This window comes from Xenopus tropicalis, chromosome 10 (genome assembly GCF_000004195.4).
Source record: "Xenopus tropicalis strain Nigerian chromosome 10, UCB_Xtro_10.0, whole genome shotgun sequence".
NCBI lineage: Eukaryota > Metazoa > Chordata > Amphibia > Anura > Pipidae > Xenopus > Xenopus tropicalis.
In genome coordinates, this window is record NC_030686.2 from 7,559,424 (window position 1) to 7,579,242 (window position 19,819).

General features: G+C 40.0%; 1 protein-coding gene across 1 annotated transcript; it reads left to right on the top strand.

Moving 5' to 3' along the window:
- The first annotated feature begins 11,965 nt into the window (after window positions 1–11,965).
- krt70 (keratin 70) lies at window positions 11,966–18,489 on the top strand. Its single transcript, NM_001006686.1, is given in 9 exon segments — window positions 11,966–12,239; window positions 13,520–13,648; window positions 14,277–14,359; window positions 14,877–15,033; window positions 15,573–15,734; window positions 16,278–16,403; window positions 16,599–16,819; window positions 17,047–17,072; window positions 18,114–18,489. Coding segments are annotated over 9 exon segments (1,266 nt in total). The 5' UTR covers window positions 11,966–12,002; the 3' UTR covers window positions 18,239–18,489.
- The last annotated feature ends 1,330 nt before the right edge of the window (window positions 18,490–19,819 follow it).

Consider the following 19,819-nt stretch of genomic DNA (forward strand, 5'->3'; position numbering starts at 1 on the left):
TTTAAACCCAGTGACATTCCCCCTCCAGGCTGACTGTATATTGTTTGATGGTTGGGAAGATCTTTAACTATTTAATTACACAGCTCTTTATCATACCCACCCAGTATTCCTTATTTACAGCCACACATTATAGGTATTGGTGCCCGGACACACATCCCATAGTGGCCATACATGTTCAAATTAAACATTAGTGGTTTTTCACTTCAATTAAACTTTTAGTATAATGTAGAGAGTGGTATTCTGAGTAAATTTTCAATTGGTCTTCATTGTTTTTTATGTGTGGTTTTTGAATTATTCAGCTTTTTGTCCAGCAGCTCTCCAGTTTGGAATTTCAGCAGCTATCTGGTTGCTAGGGTTTAATTTAACCTAGTAACCAGGCAGTGAGTTGAAAAAGAAACGGGAATATCAATAGAGGAGGCCATACATAGAAGGATAAGTACAGTATGGGACCTGTTATCCAGAATGCTCAGGACCTGGGATTTTCCAGATAAGGGATCTTTCCGTAATTTGTATCACCATAACTTAAGTCTACTAAAATTCATTTAAATATGAAATAAACCCAATAGGATTGTTTTGACTCCAATAAGGGGTAATTATATCTTAGTTGGGATCAAGTACAGGTACTGTTTTATTATTACAGAGAAAATGGAATCATTTAACCATTAAATAAACCCAATAGGGCTGTTCTGCCCCAATAAGGGGTAATTATATCTTAGTTGGGATCAAGTACAGGTACTGTTTTATTATTACAGAGAAAAGGGAATCATTTAACCATGAAATAAACCCAATAGGGCTGTTCTGCCCCAATAAGGGGTAATTATATCTTAGTTGGGATCAAGTACAGGTACTGTTTTATTATTACAGAGAAAAGGGAATCATTTAACCATTAAATAAACCCAATAGGGCTGTTCTGCCCCAATAAGGGGTAATTATATCTTAGTTGGGATCAAGTACAGGTACTGTTTTATTATTACAGAGAAAAGGGAATCATTTAACCATGAAATAAACCCAATAGGGCTGTTCTGCCCCCAATAAGGGGTAATTATATCTTAGTTGGGATCAAGTACAGGTACTGTTTTATTATTACAGAGAAAAGGGAATCATTTAACCATGAAATAAACCCAATAGGGCTGTTCTGCCCCAATAAGGGGTAATTATATCTTAGTTGGGATCAAGTACAGGTACTGTTTTATTATTACAGAGAAAAGGGAATCATTTAACCATGAAATAAACCCAATAGGGCTGTTCTGCCCCAATAAGGGGTAATTATATCTTAGTTGGGATCAAGTACAGGTACTGTTTTATTATTACAGAGAAAAGGGAATCATTTAACCATGAAATAAACCCAATAGGGCTGTTCTGCCCCCAATAAGGGGTAATTATATCTTAGTTGGGATCAAGTACAGGTACTGTTTTATTATTACAGAGAAAAGGGAATCATTTAACCATGAAATAAACCCAATAGGGCTGTTCTGCCCCCAATAAGGGGTAATTATATCTTAGTTGGGATCAAGTACAGGTACTGTTTTATTATTACAGAGAAAAGGGAATCATTTAACCATGAAATAAACCCAATGGGGCTGTTCTGCCCCAATAAGGGGTAATTATATCTTAGTTGGGATCAAGTACAGGTACTGTTTTATTATTACAGAGAAAAGGGAATCATTTAACCATGAAATAAACCCAATAGGGCTGTTCTGCCCCAATAAGGGGTAATTATATCTTAGTTGGGATCAAGTACAGGTACTGTTTTATTATTACAGAGAAAAGGGAATCATTTAACCATGAAATAAACCCAATAGGGCTGTTCTGCCCCAATAAGGGGTAATTATATCTTAGTTGGGATCAAGTACAGGTACTGTTTTATTATTACAGAGAAAAGGGAATCATTTAACCATGAAATAAACCCAATAGGGCTGTTCTGCCCCAATAAGGGGTAATTATATCTTAGTTGGGATCAAGTACAGGTACTGTTTTATTATTACAGAGAAAAGGGAATCATTTAACCATGAAATAAACCCAATAGGGCTGTTCTGCCCCCAATAAGGGGTAATTATATCTTAGTTGGGATCAAGTACAGGTACTGTTTTATTATTACAGAGAAAAGGGAATCATTTAACCATGAAATAAACCCAATAGGGCTGTTCTGCCCCCAATAAGGGGTAATTATATCTTAGTTGGGATCAAGTACAGGTACTGTTTTATTATTACAGAGAAAAGGGAATCATTTAACCATGAAATAAACCCAATGGGGCTGTTCTGCCCCAATAAGGGGTAATTATATCTTAGTTGGGATCAAGTACAGGTACTGTTTTATTATTACAGAGAAAAGGGAATCATTTAACCATTAAATAAACCCAATAGGGCTGTTCTGCCCCAATAAGGGGTAATTATATCTTAGTTGGGATCAAGTACAGGTACTGTTTTATTATTACAGAGAAAAGGGAATCATTTAACCATGAAATAAACCCAATAGGGCTGTTCTGCCCCAATAAGGGGTAATTATATCTTAGTTGGGATCAAGTACAGGTACTGTTTTATTATTACAGAGAAAAGGGAATCATTTAAAAAACCCAAATGTCTGATGACAATAATCCCATAAGAAATCCTATAGGAATGAATAGAACGTGGGTGAGTTTTTATGTATTAAGCTGTACACTCACATTGTGTTGGACTAGATTTAGTTCAATATTAATAAATGGTAAGATTTTCCAAGCAGTAACATTTTTTCCCTATTAAACCAGGATCACTGACTCTTCCCATTCGTTTGGAAACTATGAACAGTGAATCTGAAGCTCAGTGTTTATACATTTAACGACTTCAGCAGTAAAGTTTGAGTTTTGGGTGATGCTTTTCATATGTAGAGTAATGTATTTCTTCTTTCAAGGAAGCGCTATTTGCCCGGTTTCTATTAAAACAGTAAATTAAATACAGAGTCACTAAATGTGCTTCAGTAATTAGTGTTGTTTGGTAAATAAAGGTTCTAGATCCCACACCCTCTCTAGTTATACTGGTTTGGGCAGCAACATAGTGTTTTAAAACCTGCTTCTACGGTAACATTGGGGAACAATTAGGGAAGCTTCATTGGAGAATTGCCTTAGCTGGTTTTAATTATTCCCTTAATTAATGCTTTATTTAATCTGGCCTTTTCCAGGTGGAGATTAGTCGCTTGTGGTTAATCTTGGCTACTGGGAGTGACTAATCTACCCAAAATGCCATTCCATTAACAATAAAGTGCCAGTGGAAAGGCAAAGTTGCCCAAAGTTTCATTCGCAATGCGTATGCTTTCCCAATAAAGATTCACATTATTGTCGGTGGGAAGGTATTTCAGTTGCCCTCGGTAGCAGAGACGAGTGACTTCTATCCCCCTAGAAAAGGGATCCCCGACCTTTCTTTCTTGTGAGCCACAGTCAAATGTAAAAAGACTTGGGGAGCAACACAAGCACCATAAATGTTCATGGAGGTGCCAAATAAGGGCTGTGATTGGCTATTAGGGGCCTCTATGCACCCTATCAGCTTACAGGGGCTTTATTTGGTTGGAAATCTTGTTTTTATTCAACCAAAACTTGCCCTCAAGTCAGGAATTCAAAAATAACTCCCTGGTTTGGGGGCACTGAGAGCAACATCCAAGGGGTTGGGGAGCAACATGTTGCCCCTGAGCCACTGGTTGGGGATCACTGGCCTAGAACATCAGCCTAAAGGAAAACAAAAAGTCTTAATACAAGATCCTCCCTATATGTTAGTTAGGTGCCCCCTCCTGAAATGCTGTATTAAAATGTAAGTACAGGTATTGGACCCATTATCCAGAATGCTTGGGACCAAGGGTATTCCGGATAAGGGGTCTTTCCATAATTTGGATCTTCATACCTTAAGTCTACTAAAAAATCAATAAAACATTAATTAAACCCAACAGGATTGTTTTGCATCTAATAAGGATTATTTATATCTTAGTTGGGATCAAGTACAGGTACTGTTTTATTATTACAGAGAAAAGGGAATCATTTAACCATGAAATAAACCCAATAGGGCTGTTCTGCCCCAATAAGGATTATTTATATCTTAGTTGGGATCAAGTACAGGTACTGTTTTATTATTACAGAGAAAAGGGAATCATTTAACCATGAAATAAACCCAATAGGGCTGTTCTGCCCCAATAAGGGGTAATTATATCTTAGTTGGGATCAAGTACAGGTACTGTTTTATAATTACAGAGAAAAAGAAAATCAGTTTTAAAATTCTGAATTATTTGATTAAAATGGAGTCTATGGGAGACGGGCTTTCCGTAATTCGGAGCTTTCTGGATAACGGGTTTCCGGATAAGAGATCCCATACCTGTATTTCAATCCAGACTTTGTGGGCTAAACTTCCACCAAGTCAATTCCTGTCTCCCCTGCAACCAAAACACACATGCACTGAAATAATTCTTCCCGTATGTCCCCTGTGCATTACGCTCAAGCGGTGAAATGCGGTGCAGTTGCTATGGCAACCCAACATGATGGTTTTTATTGGCACTAAGAAGTAAGGGGGTGGAGAGGGAGAAGTCAGTGATGACTAGAGATGCACCGAATCCACTGTTTTGGGATTCAGCCGTACCCCGAATCCTTCATGAAAGATTTGGCTGAGCCCCCAGATTGCCGTTTTTTCCATGGGCAGAAGGAAGTTTATTTTGTTAGGACATGGGGGGAGGACTTAAGTCTGGCCCCCCAACAGTCTGAGGGACCATGAACTGGCCCCCTGCTTCAAAGGTTTGAGGACCCTTGAGCTATCTGGTTGTTAGGGTCCAAGTAACCTTAGCAACCAGGGAGTGGTTTGGATGAGAGACTGGTATATGAATAGGAGAGGGGCTGAATAGAAAAGAAAGTTACAAAAACTAACAATAACCATAAAACTGGAGACTCACAGAGCAATAGCTTTTGGCTGCCGGGGTCAGTGACCCCCATTTGAAAGCTGCAAAGAGGCAGAAGAGGAAGGCAAATAATTCAGAAACTATATATAATAAATAATGAAAACCAATTGCAAAGTTGCTAGAAATAGGGCATTTTGTAACATACTAATATTTAGCTTAAAGCTGAACCACCCCTATAATAATGTCCCACCCCTTCTCCAGTCACACTGGTTTGGCCCGCAATAGGGGATTTTGAAACCTGCTTCTCCAGTAGAGAATTTCCTTAGCTGCTAATGATTCCTTTATTGAGTCTAGGCTTCTGTGTGTATCGCTTATGCTACACCAATCATTCAATGGAGATCTGGTAAAACAGATTTAAAGCATTTTGTTCCATTATAAACGAGTCTCCTGTAACAAAACCCATAGAAACGCATTATCAGGAACACAATATGTTTCTATGGACACTGAGAAACGTAAACTAGACGGGGGGGGGGGGGGGGGGGGTGCAATCTGACAGGACTGTTGGGTGGGAAAACAGCTTCTTTTGTCCATTGAAATGCGCTGAAATAGCATATTCATACATGTACATAGAATTGTTTTGATACCGATTATACTATTATTACATGGAAAAAACAACAAAATTGTAGTATACTGTGCTATGCTGTTTCATATGTCTCTTTTGTTCTGTTCACCAGTTACCTCTAGAATGTAGCCCAACTGTTTTGGAGCTCTAGCAATTTTCATTAATCTGATATAATAGCTATATACACTATGTGGAGCAAAAATGGACTATAAAGAGAAGTCTGGGAACAAATGTTTTTTTTCTAATGTATTGAGCTGGACCTCTGGACCCAAAATACTATAGACCATCATGCTGTTTGAGGTGGGTCATATTCAGGCCCGGACTGGCAATCTGTGGGTTCTGGCAAATGCTAGAGGGGCTGCTGTAAGGTGCCATAGGCACTCACTATTTATTGGGCTGGGGGGGGCTGTTTGTGCCTCTGGGTACTGGGAATGCCAGGGGGGCTGTAAGGTGCCACAGACAGTCACTATTTATTGGGCTGGGGGGGGGGCTGTTTGTGCCTCTGGGTACTGGGAATGCCAGGGGGGCTGTAAGGTGCCACAGACAGTCACTATTTATTGGGCTGGGGGGGCTGTTTGTGCCTCTGGGTACTGGGAATGCCAGGGGGGGCTGTAAGGTGCCACAGACAGTCACTATTTATTGGGCTGGGGGGGCTGTTTGTGCCTCTGGGTACTGGGAATGCCAGGGGGGCTGTAAGGTGCCACAGACAGTCACTATTTATTGGGCTGGGGGGGCTGTTTGTGCCTCTGGGTACTGGGAATGCCAGGGGGGCTGTAAGGTGCCACAGACAGTCACTATTTATTGGGCTGGGGGGGGGGCTGTTTGTGCCTCTGGGTACTGGGAATGCCAGGGGGGCTGTAAGGTGCCACAGACAGTCACTATTTATTGGGCTGGGGGGGGGGCTGTTTGTGCCTCTGGGTACTGGGAATGCCAGGGCCTATTTTGTATCCCAGTCCAGACCTGGTCATATTAATCCCTTTAGTACAGTGAGATATTCTCCTACATTGGTGACAAGTGATTCAAATGCCATAGATAATTAATTCTAAACCAAATATTGAAATATGAAGCCAACTGTCAGAACTAAATAGCAGAATAGGTACAATTATTTCATTGCAACATTTGAAAATAATTTCCAGGCAAGTACAGGTACTGTTTTATTATTACAGAGAAAAGGGAATCATTTAACCATGAAATAAACCCAATAGGGCTGTTCTGCCCCAATAAGGGGTAATTATATCTTAGTTGGGATCAAGTACAGGTACTGTTTTATTATTACAGAGAAAAGGGAATCATTTAACCATGAAATAAACCCAATAGGGCTGTTCTGCCCCAATAAGGGGTAATTATATCTTAGTTGGGATCAAGTACAGGTACTGTTTTATTATTACAGAGAAAAGGGAATCATTTAACCATTAAATAAACCCAATAGGGCTGTTCTGCCCCCAATAAGGGGTAATTATATATTAGTTGGGATCAAGTACAGGTACTATTTTATTATTACAGAGAAAGGGAATCATTTAACCATTAAATAAACCCAATAGGGCTGTTCTGCCCCCAATAAGGGGTAATTATATCTTAGTTGGGATCAAGTACAGGTACTGTTTTATTATTACAGAGAAAAGGGAATCATTTAACCATTAAATAAACCCAATAGGGCTGTTCTGCCCCAATAAGGGGTAATTATATCTTAGTTGGGATCAAGTACAGGTACTGTTTTATTATTACAGAGAAAAAGGAAATCATTTTATAAAATTAAAATGATTTGCTTATAATAGAGTTTATGGGAGATGGCATTTCCGCAATTTGGATCTTTCTGGATAACGGGTTTCTGGATAAGGGATCCCATACCTGTAATAAGCAACCCCTTTCATAAAGGATATCTGTAAAATAATACAAAGATTTTTCTCTCTTGCGTATGTACAGTACATGAAGTAGGGAACATACTCTGCCAACATGTTTTCTCACAATAAAGTCCTGGGGACTGTCCACATTTTATTATTACAAAGCCATTCCTATAAAAAGGTTTTGCCTGAGGGGAAGGAGGAAAAAGAATGTCATTCCCTTTCAAGAATCCTAACGGTTTTGATGCACAGGTGGCTGTAATGGTTCTGGTCCCGCTGGTCTGACAGGCTGCACTGTACAGAGCCTTAGGCCACTGGCGGAAACAAAGGCAATTTCCTATGGAATTTCTAGTGTATTTTAATAATGAAAGTTTTAGCTGCTTTTCTTCCTGACTCTTAGGACTAAATTGCAAACACTTAAATATGCAAAAAATATGAATATATAGTTTTACTGAGGTTTTGCGAACAACCCATTTTGTACACAGAAATATAAATACACAAGAAGATGAGAAACATCAAAAACCTACTTAGCTGGCAGTTCATTAACAATGCCAGAAAAGAAATGAATACAGGAATCTGTTATCCGTGAACCCATTATCCAGAAAGCTCTGAATTACAGGAAGGCTGTCTCCCATAGACTCCATTCATTGAATAATTCAAATTTTTATAATGTAATCTCTGTAATAATAAAACAGTACCTGTACTTGATCCCAACTAAGATATAATTACCCCTTATTGGGGCAGAACAGCCCTATTGGGTTTATTTAATGGTTAAATGATTCCCTTTTCTCTGTAATAATAAAACAGTACCTGTACTTGATCCCAACTAAGATATAATTACCCCTTATTGGGGCAGAACAGCCCTATTGGGTTTATTTAATGGTTAAATGATTCCCTTTTCTCTGTAATAATAAAACAGTACCTGTACTTGATCCCAACTAAGATATAATTACCCCTTATTGGGGCAGAACAGCCCTATTGGGTTTATTTCATGGTTAAATGATTCCCTTTTCTCTGTAATAATAAAACAGTACCTGTACTTGATCCCAACTAAGATATAATTACCCCTTATTGGGGCAGAACAGCCCTATTGGGTTTATTTAATGGTTAAATGATTCCCTTTTCTCTGTAATAATAAAACAGTACCTGTACTTGATCCCAACTAAGATATAATTACCCCTTATTGGGGCAGAACAGCCCTATTGGGTTTAATTAATAATTAAATGATTCCCTTTTCTCTGTAATAATAAAACAGTACCTGTACTTGATCCCAACTAAGATATAATTACCCCTTATTGGGGCAGAACAGCCCTATTGGGTTTATTTCATGGTTAAATGATTCCCTTTTCTCTGTAATAATAAAACAGTACCTGTACTTGATCCCAACTAAGATATAATTACCCCTTATTGGGGCAGAACAGCCCTATTGGGTTTATTTAATGGTTAAATGATTCCCTTTTCTCTGTAATAATAAAACAGTACCTGTACTTGATCCCAACTAAGATATAATTACCCCTTTTTGGGGGAAAAACAATCCTATTGGGTTTAATTAATGTTTGAATTGCTTTTTAGTAGATCCAAATTACAGAAAGATCCCTTATGCGGAAAGCCCTAGATCCCGAGCACTCTGGATAACAGGTCCCATATCTATATATTTTTATACACAGGGAAATACTGCATAAAGCTTATTACACTTGGGCTTTATTTATACGTTTGATGAACACTTGAGATGCAGGTATGAGCGCACCTAAATACTGTACATCAGCTAGTTGGTTTCAGTATAATCTGCCTGATGGTGAAGGCTAATGCCGGCTGGCCACGGGCGTAATCTTACCCATTTGAATGGCCCAAAGGAATGGATCGCTGAACAAAAGTGCAGTTCTACGTCAAACATTAACTCTTTACACCCAGCAAATCCAATGGAGTGCGGCAGAGATTCTCTTTTAGCTAATGGAGCCTTATGGGGTTGCTCTGCAACAGAATCTGTAAATATTGTAGAGGTAAGTAAGCTGTTTTGTAATATAAAAAAGCTTAACTAATTGCCCCACTGTCTCCACCCCCTCAGATGATGGAATGAGTCAAATCATGTACTGCTTTAAGAACAAAGTTAAGAAGCAGGGGTAATGAAAAGTAGTATAGCTTAAGTTTTATATGGCCATTGTCCACAGGCCGGATGTGGCCCTCTAAAGGATTTTTATGACCCCCAGTTTGCCCTAGGGCTCTACAGACTTGCCTGTATTTGCCACCATTTTAATATAATCTGGCCCTCAGTCATGCTGAATGAGAAATAATCAGCCCACTAAATATAATAAGTTGGACACCACTGTACTCACTAAACAGACCATTGAGCCTCCTTTTTACAGACCAAGTTTTCTACAAACTAATAGGTATTAACAGGTACAAGGTGGCCATACACGCACCCATATTATCCCACGAAACAAGGTTTTGTACAGTATTCAGTGCATGTATGAAGAGGCGTTTCATAACGCAAAGGACCTGGATATCTGTCGTCTAGTTGATTGGGCAGGACAGAAAATGTTGCACAGGCATGTGTTTAGGGTTGACTCGTCAGATAGGGGTAATTGTAACGTGTATGGCCACCTTTAGAGACATGGGACAGCATTGGGTGGTATCCACACTAGCCTTAAGGTCCCCATACACGGGCCGATTGTAGCTGCAGATATGGGTCCCTTGGACCGACTCGGCAGCTTATCGGCCCGTGTAGGGGCAAAAGCAATCAGACTGGCCGACCGATATCTGGCCTGAAATTGGCCAGATATCGGTCGGCCAGGTTAGAAAATCCCGTCGGATCGGGGACCGCATCAGCTCATTGATGCGGTCCCCGAACCGACTGCCCCATTGCCGCTTGCAGAATTCACCGACATGCCTCCCCGATATCGCCACCCGTAGGTGGGGATATCGGGTGAAGATCCGCTCGCTTGGAGACATCGCCAAGCGAGCGGATCTGCCCGTGTATGGCCATCTTTAGTGACTACATAACCTGCACTTTAGGGCTCTGGCACACGGGGGAGATTAGTCGCCCGCGATTAACTCCCTGTTCGCGGGCGACTAATCTCCCTGAGTTGCCTACCCCTGCCATCCCACCGGCGAACATGTAAGTCGCCGGCGGGATGGCAGGGGTAGGCAACTCGGGGAGATTAGTCCCCCGTGTGCCAGAGCCCTTAAGGGTGAAGACACAAAGAGCTACTAGTAGCAGCTACTTGTTGTGGCTACAGAAACAGACAATGCTGATCATTTACTGATAACTGTCTCTACGTGTGTTTTAGCAGAGGCAATTCTCAGTATTGTCTATGGCAGGGGATTTTCTGGAGTCTAATAGCCATGAAAAAAAAGTAGCTGCTACTAGTAGCTCAGTGTGTCTTCACCCTAAGGGCTGTGACTGATGGGGAGATTAGTCGCCCACGACAAATCTCCCTTGTCGCGGGCGACTAATCTCCCCATAATATCATCCCACCGGCTAGAATGTAAATCGCCGTTGAGATGGCATACGCGGTGCGGTGATTTGCCAAAAATCGCAGAAGTTGCTTTGAGAGGAAACTTTGGCGACTTCGGCGCCGCGTATGCCATCCCACCGGCGATTTACATTCTAGCCGGTGGGATGGCATTTCGGGGAGATTAGTCGCCCGCGACAAGGGAAGGAAGGAGCGTCTCAGTTTTTCATAAGAACACATATATCTCAAAGCACTAAGGGCCACATTTACAAAAGCACGAACGCTCCGAGCGTATTTTTGCCGATTTTTTTCGGGCGTCCGCACAACTTTTTTGTATGCCGTACAACTTTTTCATACGCCGCACGACTTTTTCGGACGTTTGCACGAAAAAATCAGAAAGGTTTTATCTCTGTTTACAATTGTTTGGTACGAAAATTTCGTGACTTTTGGATCGCCAATATGATATTATCGTGACTAGAAATTTTCGTTTCCAATCCGATTTTTTCCCATTCGTGATTCGGATTCGTGGATTAGTAAATGTGCCCCTAAGAGTGAAGACATACTGGGCTACTAGTAGCAGCAACGAATAGCTGCTACTAGTAGCTCCTATGGCATCTCTTCGTCATAGCAATAAACCAGTTGCAGGCAAACCAAAGTCACTAACAGTTATATAAAAATAAAGCGAATGTCACCTTGCCTCTCCCACCTCTTATATGAACAGAGATAGTTGGATTCCCAGGTATATTTATAATAAACACATTCAACATTTTCATTATTCCTATTATATATTGTTCCTTGTGGAATGAAGACTATTGGATGCTTGGTGTCACCTCAAGTAAATGCCTTAATCTCCCCTAAAGATATTTAATGATTTAAACCTCCCCAAAAGCATTTAATGATTTAAATCTCCCTTAAAGATATTTAATGACGTCCCACCCTGGCTTCTAGTGAATACTCCCCAGTTCTATGTAAAGGGACTGTTTCTCGCACGACAGGATTTTTTTTTATGGCCCCACAGATAAGGGAGGAAATGTCATGCATATTTACCTGCAGGAATTTTCTTTTGTATAAACATTTGCTGTTGTTACGCAGGTTTCCCCCCCTGGCCCCAGGACATTTACACTGGGAGACCCTCCCCCTGGATTGGGTATATAACTTGGGGCAAGCAGAGCTCAGAGTATCAGCTCATACAGGGGAACACATCACTGCTACATTGGGCCCCTTAACATTACAGCATCACAATGAGTTTCTCTACCCGAAGTGTCTCTCAATCCTCCCGCTATGGTGTTCTGGCATCACCCATGGTGAATCGGGCCCTAAGTGTGGCAGGGGGTGCCCAGACTGTCCGGATGTCCTCTGCTAAACTGACCAGCTCTGCGTTTGCCGGACCCTCTGCCCTTGATGTTAGCTCCTTTGGCAACAATGGCAAGGAGACAATGCAGAACCTGAACGATCGTCTGGCCAGCTACCTGGAACGGGTAAGTAGAAATGGGGCATCCTGAGCCATAAACCTCTACCATAAATAGATCACGTTAGATTTATAGACTCATTTTTAGAAATATAGCACTTATCATCATTTATGGAAGAGATCATATATATATATATATATATATATATATATATATATATACACAGCTCCTCTGGACAGTATATAGGTATGAGAATGCTTGGGGTCCTTCATTAATGTGGATCTCCATACCTTAAGTCTGCAAAAAAAAAATGTAAATACTAATTAAACCAATAGGATTGGTTTGCCTCTGATAAGGATAAATTATATCTTAGTTGGGATCAAGTACAGGTACTGTTTTATTATTACAGAGAAAAGGGAATCATTTAACCATGAAATAAACCCAATAGGGCTGTTCTGCCCCCAATAAGGGGTAATTATATCTTAGTTGGGATCAAGTACAGGTACTGTTTTATTATTACAGAGAAAAGGGAATCATTTAACCATTAAATAAACCCAATAGGGCTGTTCTGCCCCCAATAAGGGGTAATTATATCTTAGTTGGGATCAAGTACAGGTACTGTTTTATTATTACAGAGAAAAGGGAATCATTTAATCATGAAATAAACCCAATAGGGCTGTTCTGCCCCCAATAAGGGGTAATTATATCTTAGTTGGGATCAAGTACAGGTACTGTTTTATTATTACAGAGAAAAGGGAATCATTTAACCATGAAATAAACCCAATAGGGCTGTTCTGCCCCCAATAAGGGGTAATTATATCTTAGTTGGGATCAAGTACAGGTACTGTTTTATTATTACAGAGAAAAGGGAATCATTTAACCATGAAATAAACCCAATAGGGCTGTTCTGCCCCAATAAGGGGTAATTATATCTTAGTTGGGATCAAGTACAGGTACTGTTTTATTATTACAGAGAAAAGGGAATCATTTAACCATTAAATAAACCCAATAGGGCTGTTCTGCCCCCAATAAGGGGTAATTATATCTTAGTTGGGATCAAGTACAGGTACTGTTTTATTACTACAGAGAAAAAGGAGATCTTTTTTTAAAATAATCTGAATTATTTGATTAAAATGGAGTCTATGGGTAGGTATGGGATAATAGATCCCATACCTGTATTCATAAATTCCTCTTTCCAGTTCCACATGTAGTCTAACTATTCAGTGGGAAACAAACCTCTCTTGCCGTTCCAGATAAACTACAGTTAAACCTTTGGGAATGTGTTTGTTATGGCTGCTGCAGACCAAGTTGTTATAATGTAAGTGACTGTGAGTGTTTGATCCCCTCAGGTCCGTTCCTTGGAGCAAGCCAACCATGAGCTGGAGCTGAAGATCAGGGAGTACTGTGAGAAGAAAGCTGCCATTGGCTCCCCTGATGTTAGCGGTTACTATAACATCATCAACTTACTGCGCTCCCAGGTAACTTGGATTGCTTTGTTCCCTTGTTGGTTTTTCCACTCCAGCGCTTTGCTCAGTACGGAGCACTGTTTAAATTCTTTGTAGAAGTTTCTGAATGTAGAATAATGAATAATGCCGAGAATAGTGTTAATGAAAAGGTTTACTCCTATGTGTAATAAAATGGACTAAGTTTGCCCAGGAGAAGTAACCCATAGCAACCAATAAAATGTTTGCTTTTAAACAGGTGGTCAGTAAATGCTACATGCTGATTGGTTGCTATGGTTTAAAAACTTAGTGAATTTTATTACATAGCCCCCTTAAGGGTGAAGAGCTGGAGCTACTAGTAGCAGCTACAGAAATAGACAATGCTGATCATTTACTGATAACTGTCTCTATGTGTGTTTTAGCAGAGGCAATTCTCAGTATTGTCGTAGTAGCTGCTACTAAGTAGCTCTGTGTGCCTTCACCCTAATGCTTATAGATGCCTTTATATTGTATATCCTTTATCTTCATAGCTGCATGTCTTGCCTGTTGCTATATCATCTGTTGTATTTTTATATAGTCATTAAATTACCCCCCTTAGGCTTTTTTTATGTGTTTCAGTACTTTTTGGGGCCAAACTAACAGTGTTTTTTGTTTCCCCTTACAGATCAATGATGCAAGCATTGACAATGCCAGGCTGGTCCTCCAGATCGACAATGCCAAGCTGGCAGCTGATGACTTCAAAATCAAGTAAGTGATCTACTCTACTCATTTCAGTGGGAGAGGGGATTGCAAGCCACACAAATTGTTATTTCCATGTATAGTGTCTGGGATTAGAACCGTTCTTATGTAGGCCTACCAGTTGCCAAGGTTAGAACAAGGTAGACTAGTTTCAGTGTGATTCTGCAAGGGGTTTCTGGGTTTGAAAAGCAGGACAACCCAGAAAACCAGTCGGATAGGTACTGATTGGGAAACCATGTGACTTGGCATCATAATGCTGTTTATTACAAATAAATAGACTTATAAATGAAATGAAAGCAGAGATAGCCATTCAATATATTATACAGTAAGGGGGTGATATATTCTCAAGCTCGAATATTTCGAGTTTTTAGGGCTCGTAAATTCAAAAGTTTTTCGTTTGAACGAAATATATATATAAACGAGCATTCGATATGCGAGTTTATTCGATTTAGAAAGTCAAAAATTGCTAAATAAGCCCATAAGCACAGGACTGGCCCCCAGTAACCACATATTGTACCCACTCCAGGTATGAGTCAGAGCTGGCCATTAGGACTGGAGTCGAAAGCGACATTATCGGACTGCGCAGAGTCCTCGATGAGCTGACCCTCAATAAGACAGACCTGGAGTTGGAGATTGAAAGTCTGAAGGAAGAGCTGATTTACCTAAAGAAAAATCATGAAGAGGTATGATTGGTTCATCTATGATATCTTTGTGCTTTTACCCATTTTTGTTACTATGGGTAACTATATGTCAAGGCCCAGGGGCCCTTAACAGGGTTATGTCTGGACCAATGAGGAAGCTGCATACTGAAAGTCCAATTCGTGGTAAGGGGTTAAGAAAGCTCAAAGTCATATTCAGGCAATAAATCGAGATAGGCAGCAATCAATATGGCCAAAGCAGAAAGTCGAGATCGAGCCAAAATAGAAATTTAGACACACCCAGCAACTCACAGTAAGACCTATGTGGGCATTGAACCCGGGTCTGTGGTGTCTATATATTGAATTTTCACACCCAACCGTGGAATCATGATGTCATGTGATGTGCCAACATGATGTTGTAGCATGAGCTCCTTCATCTTGATTTAGAAGACACTATACTGGTGAAAATGTTCTCAGTCTTCAAAAATTAGTAACACTTACATAGATATAAAAAAAATTTGGATAAAAAGAGAGAGAATTTCTATCAACATTTCTTTAATTTTATTATTCTGATTCTCTTCCAGGAACTTGCTGTTGCTAGGGCCAGTGCCAGAGGCCAAGTTGATGTACAGGTTGATTCTGCTCCTCCTGTTGACCTGTCACAGATCATGTCTGATGTGAGGGCTCAGTATGAAGGCATGATGGAGAAGAACCGCCAGGAGGTGGAAGCCTGGTACAGAGGACAGGTAAGAAGGCTTTGGAAAGCCTCAGTATTGTAATATTTCTAGTTTTCCTTCTGATGTAGAAACTGAAAGTTTACAAAGTGAAGTTCCCTTCACTAGCAATACCTGGAACTGGTTCTTCCATTCTGACAGGGGAGCAGAAAGCTGCCTTCCATAAGTCTGAGTGTGAGTTGAGGGTTAGGACCAGTGACTTGGATACAGAGTCACAACATATTAACAGTGGAAACAAAGAATAATAAGCTATATTCCATTCAGCATTTAGGGCTCATCCGCCAAACTTATTCTTGTTACAGGGAGCTAGATGGTGGTTGGCTTTAGATGCTTAGGGGGTCGTGATGTAGCTCATACCAATTGGTGGACTGCTGGTGTGAATTTTATTTTCCAGAAATCACAGAGTTAGTTTCAGCCAGAAGGGTACACATGCAGTCTATATTAAAATTCTATCCAAAGACATTTTTAATGGCTCCTTGCAGAAGTGTAATGTCTGTGGGGTTAGCAATCTTTTCTTTTGATTCGTGGTGTTGAAGTTTCCTTTTTATTTAACAGAGCGAAAATCTCAACAAAGAAGTTGCCACCAACACAGCTGCTCTCCAGACATCTAAGTCGCAGATTACAGACCTGAAGCGCACAATACAGAGCCTGGAGATTGAACTTCAGTCACTCTTGAGCATGGTGAGTGTCCAGTAGAATTGCTCCATCAATATATCGCAACCAAAAAAAAATCTCTATGCCTGATACTGTTGGTTTATGAGATGTGAGACAGTTGTTTTTGTTATTGAAGCTTGCCTTTAGTATGTATAATATTTGCCTCTACCCAACTTCATGTGTTATATTACATGTTTCTAATAATAATTGTCTTGGTTGTAGAAAGGAGCACTGGAAGGCACTTTGGCAGAAACCGAGGCCCGATATGGAGCTGAGCTCAACCACCTTCAGGCCATGATCACGCAAATAGAATTAGACCTTCAAAACTTACGGTCAGATGCCGAGCGCCAGTCTTTGGAGTATAAGTTGTTGCTCGATGCCAAGACAAGGCTGGAAATGGAAATTTCCACCTACAGACGCCTGCTAGAAGGAGAAGACACCAGGTAGGGGCCCCTGACTGCCTTTATTTTAACCGTTAGCACCTTATCTATATCCTACTGCATGAATGGAATATTATAATTTAACATTGAGAGCCCCATAATTTGTTATTAAAAGGAAAAAGTACAATAAAAATGATTTCTTGGGGTAGAAAAAGCCATACACCATTTTTGTTTTATTGATAGAACTACTCAGTATATCACACTTATATTGTTCTTTTTATTGTTTTTAGATTTTCCCAGACTGAAACACAGAAAGGTAAGCTATTTTGCAATACTTCTTATAGTAAGGATGCATGTCCTGATATTTATATTAAATTGTAGGCCACATTAAATGCAATAAAGCTAAAAAAGATAATCCTGAGAAGTAACATCTGTTTTTATAGCTATGGTCAAGTCTGGATAATTGTATCTGACTTATTGAATAGGTTTCATTGTTTCCAACTTGGGACAAATTGCCATGTTTTGCTGCTGCTTAAGCTGGGCTGACATATTTGTAATAAGTAGGTGCCAAGTGACATCTGTAAAGTGCCAAGTGGTACCTGTAAATATCTTCTGAAAAGTTGTTAGAAGTCTATTCTGCCTATTGATGTCCCTCATACGTCACCAAGCATGTTCAAAAAGATCCCTCTGGCCAGGCCTGGACTGGGATTCAAAATAGGTCCTGGCATTTCAAGTACACAGAGGCCCAAACGGCCCCCAGCAGTCCAATAAATAGTGCCTGTCTATGGCATCTTACAGCAGGCCCTCTGGCATTTGCCAAAAGAACCCACCGATTGCCGGTGATGTCCTCCCAATAGTAAACTCATCTGGAGGCACTGTCAGATCCTCCACACTTCACAGGTTGATGAAAAATCCACTCTGGAGAACCAAGTTACTTATCCAGTTACTGGATTAAGGCCTTGATGAAGGATCAGTTGAATCCAAAACATGTTGTGCAGTACACAATAAACACATAATAAACATATGACTGAATAAGTGACTTGGTTCTCCAGAGTGAATTTTTCATCAACCCTTTTGAAGTCATTGGGACCATTAATGTAAAACTATGATGCTCCAATACATATGGAGCCAGTGCTCCATATTGTGCTCCAATAACATGTACAAGGTTTATGAGGTTTTTATAGTGAATTGTTGAGCATTGTCTCTTGAATATTCTCGTTTAGAAGCACCTCTGAGGCAATGAGAATTATACCTGCTTTATATTACAGTTTGTAGAACGCCATGGCACTTTAGTCTTGACTTAGTTCAACTCAAAGCAAAATCAGATCAACACTGACCTTCCTTTCCTTTGTTGCAGCTGTTACCATCGTCAGTAAGGAACAAAGCAAGAGCTCCATCAAAAAGGTGAAGACGGTGATCGAAGAAGTAGTCGACGGGAAAGTGGTCTCTTCTAGGGTCGAGGAAGTGACTGAGAAATCCTAAAAAGAATCTTAAGAATTAAGAGCCTGTACCTGAGAAAGGGCAGCAGAAGAGTTGAAATAACATAGTCTTGAAGGCAACCAAGAAGCTTCATTTTAAAATGTAGCCTATACGTAAATGTTTAATATGACAGAGAAGATATGAAAGCAGAAGAGAAATTAGCAAAATAAATGTCATGTAATGCAAACCTAGGCTGTTTGTGTTTAACTCTTCCTCAGGGACAATGCATCCAAATAAAGAATTCTAAGTTAAAACAACTTTTTCCTTCTTGTTTTATTTCCCCTCTGTGACAATGGAATTATACAGAGTTCTATGAAAATGTTGATATGCTCGAGTAACAGTGAATGCACTGTATAATGAAATTGACAAATATTGGGATATGAGGTCAAAAATAGATCTTTTTCCCACCAGGTATAGACATTTCCCAGGGTCGGACTGGGGTTTTTGCAGGTCCCACCGGGGCTGCCACCCCAGGGGCCCCCATAGTGGCCTCCACACCCCTGCAGCAGCAATTTGGGGATCCAAATTATGGAGGAAATCCCTTATCCGGAACACCCAATGTAGTCCATTAATAGAGAATATGAGTTCTCTTCAGTTTGTGGAAATGGTTTATATTGCACCATATATTGTCCCATGGATGTGTTTATCTTGCCAGAAGGGTATTTAGATAAAGATATTTGGCAAAGAGACGCTATAATGATCCCTGCTGCCACCTAGTGGAAAATAGAGGTGGTTGCAATGCTCTGTCTGGCTGTCACTTTCCACTTATATTACTGAAAGAAGTCATTTTTTGGGCTGTAGGACTGAGGTTTTGACTTGGGTACAACCCCTTTAAAGGCAAAATGCCCCATCTGCCATTGTCCGTTATTGTGATATAAACGGATTCTTTTCTAAAGGATAGTATGAAATATTAATAGACATTTTGTTTTGTTTATGTATATAAGGCTTTATTTATATAGGAAGACTAGTCAACCACTAGTACATGTATTTATTTGTGGAATAATAAATGTATTGTTAGAGTGTATATTAGATGCCCATTTTTATTTTAGTTATGTACACTCTTTTTTTAAAGGGGAACTTTGGGTTCCAAACCAAACTTTGTTAAAGGAACAGTAACACAAAAAAATGAAAGTATTTTAAAGTAATTGAAATATAATGTACAGTTGCCCTACGCTGGTAAAACTGGTAAGTTTGCAACAAAAATGCTACTATAGTTTATATAAATGAGCTGCTATGTCAACACGGGGGCAGCCATTGAAGCTGGGAAAAAGCAGAAAAGGCACAGGTTACATAGCAGATAACAGATAAGTTTTGTAGAATATAATGGGGTTTTATCTGTTATCTGCTAAGTAACCTGTGCCTTTTGTCCTGTAAATGGCTGCCCCCGGGGCTACACAGAAGCTTTATTATATAAACTATAGTAGTCTTTCTAAGGAAAACACACCAGTTGTACCAGTACAGAGCAGCATTACATTATATAGTAATTACTTTTATACACTTTCCTTTTTTGGTGTTACTGTTCCTTTTAAAGAGCCCCACACAACACAGAAACCCCTAATATCCCTATCCCTGTAATCTGTTCCT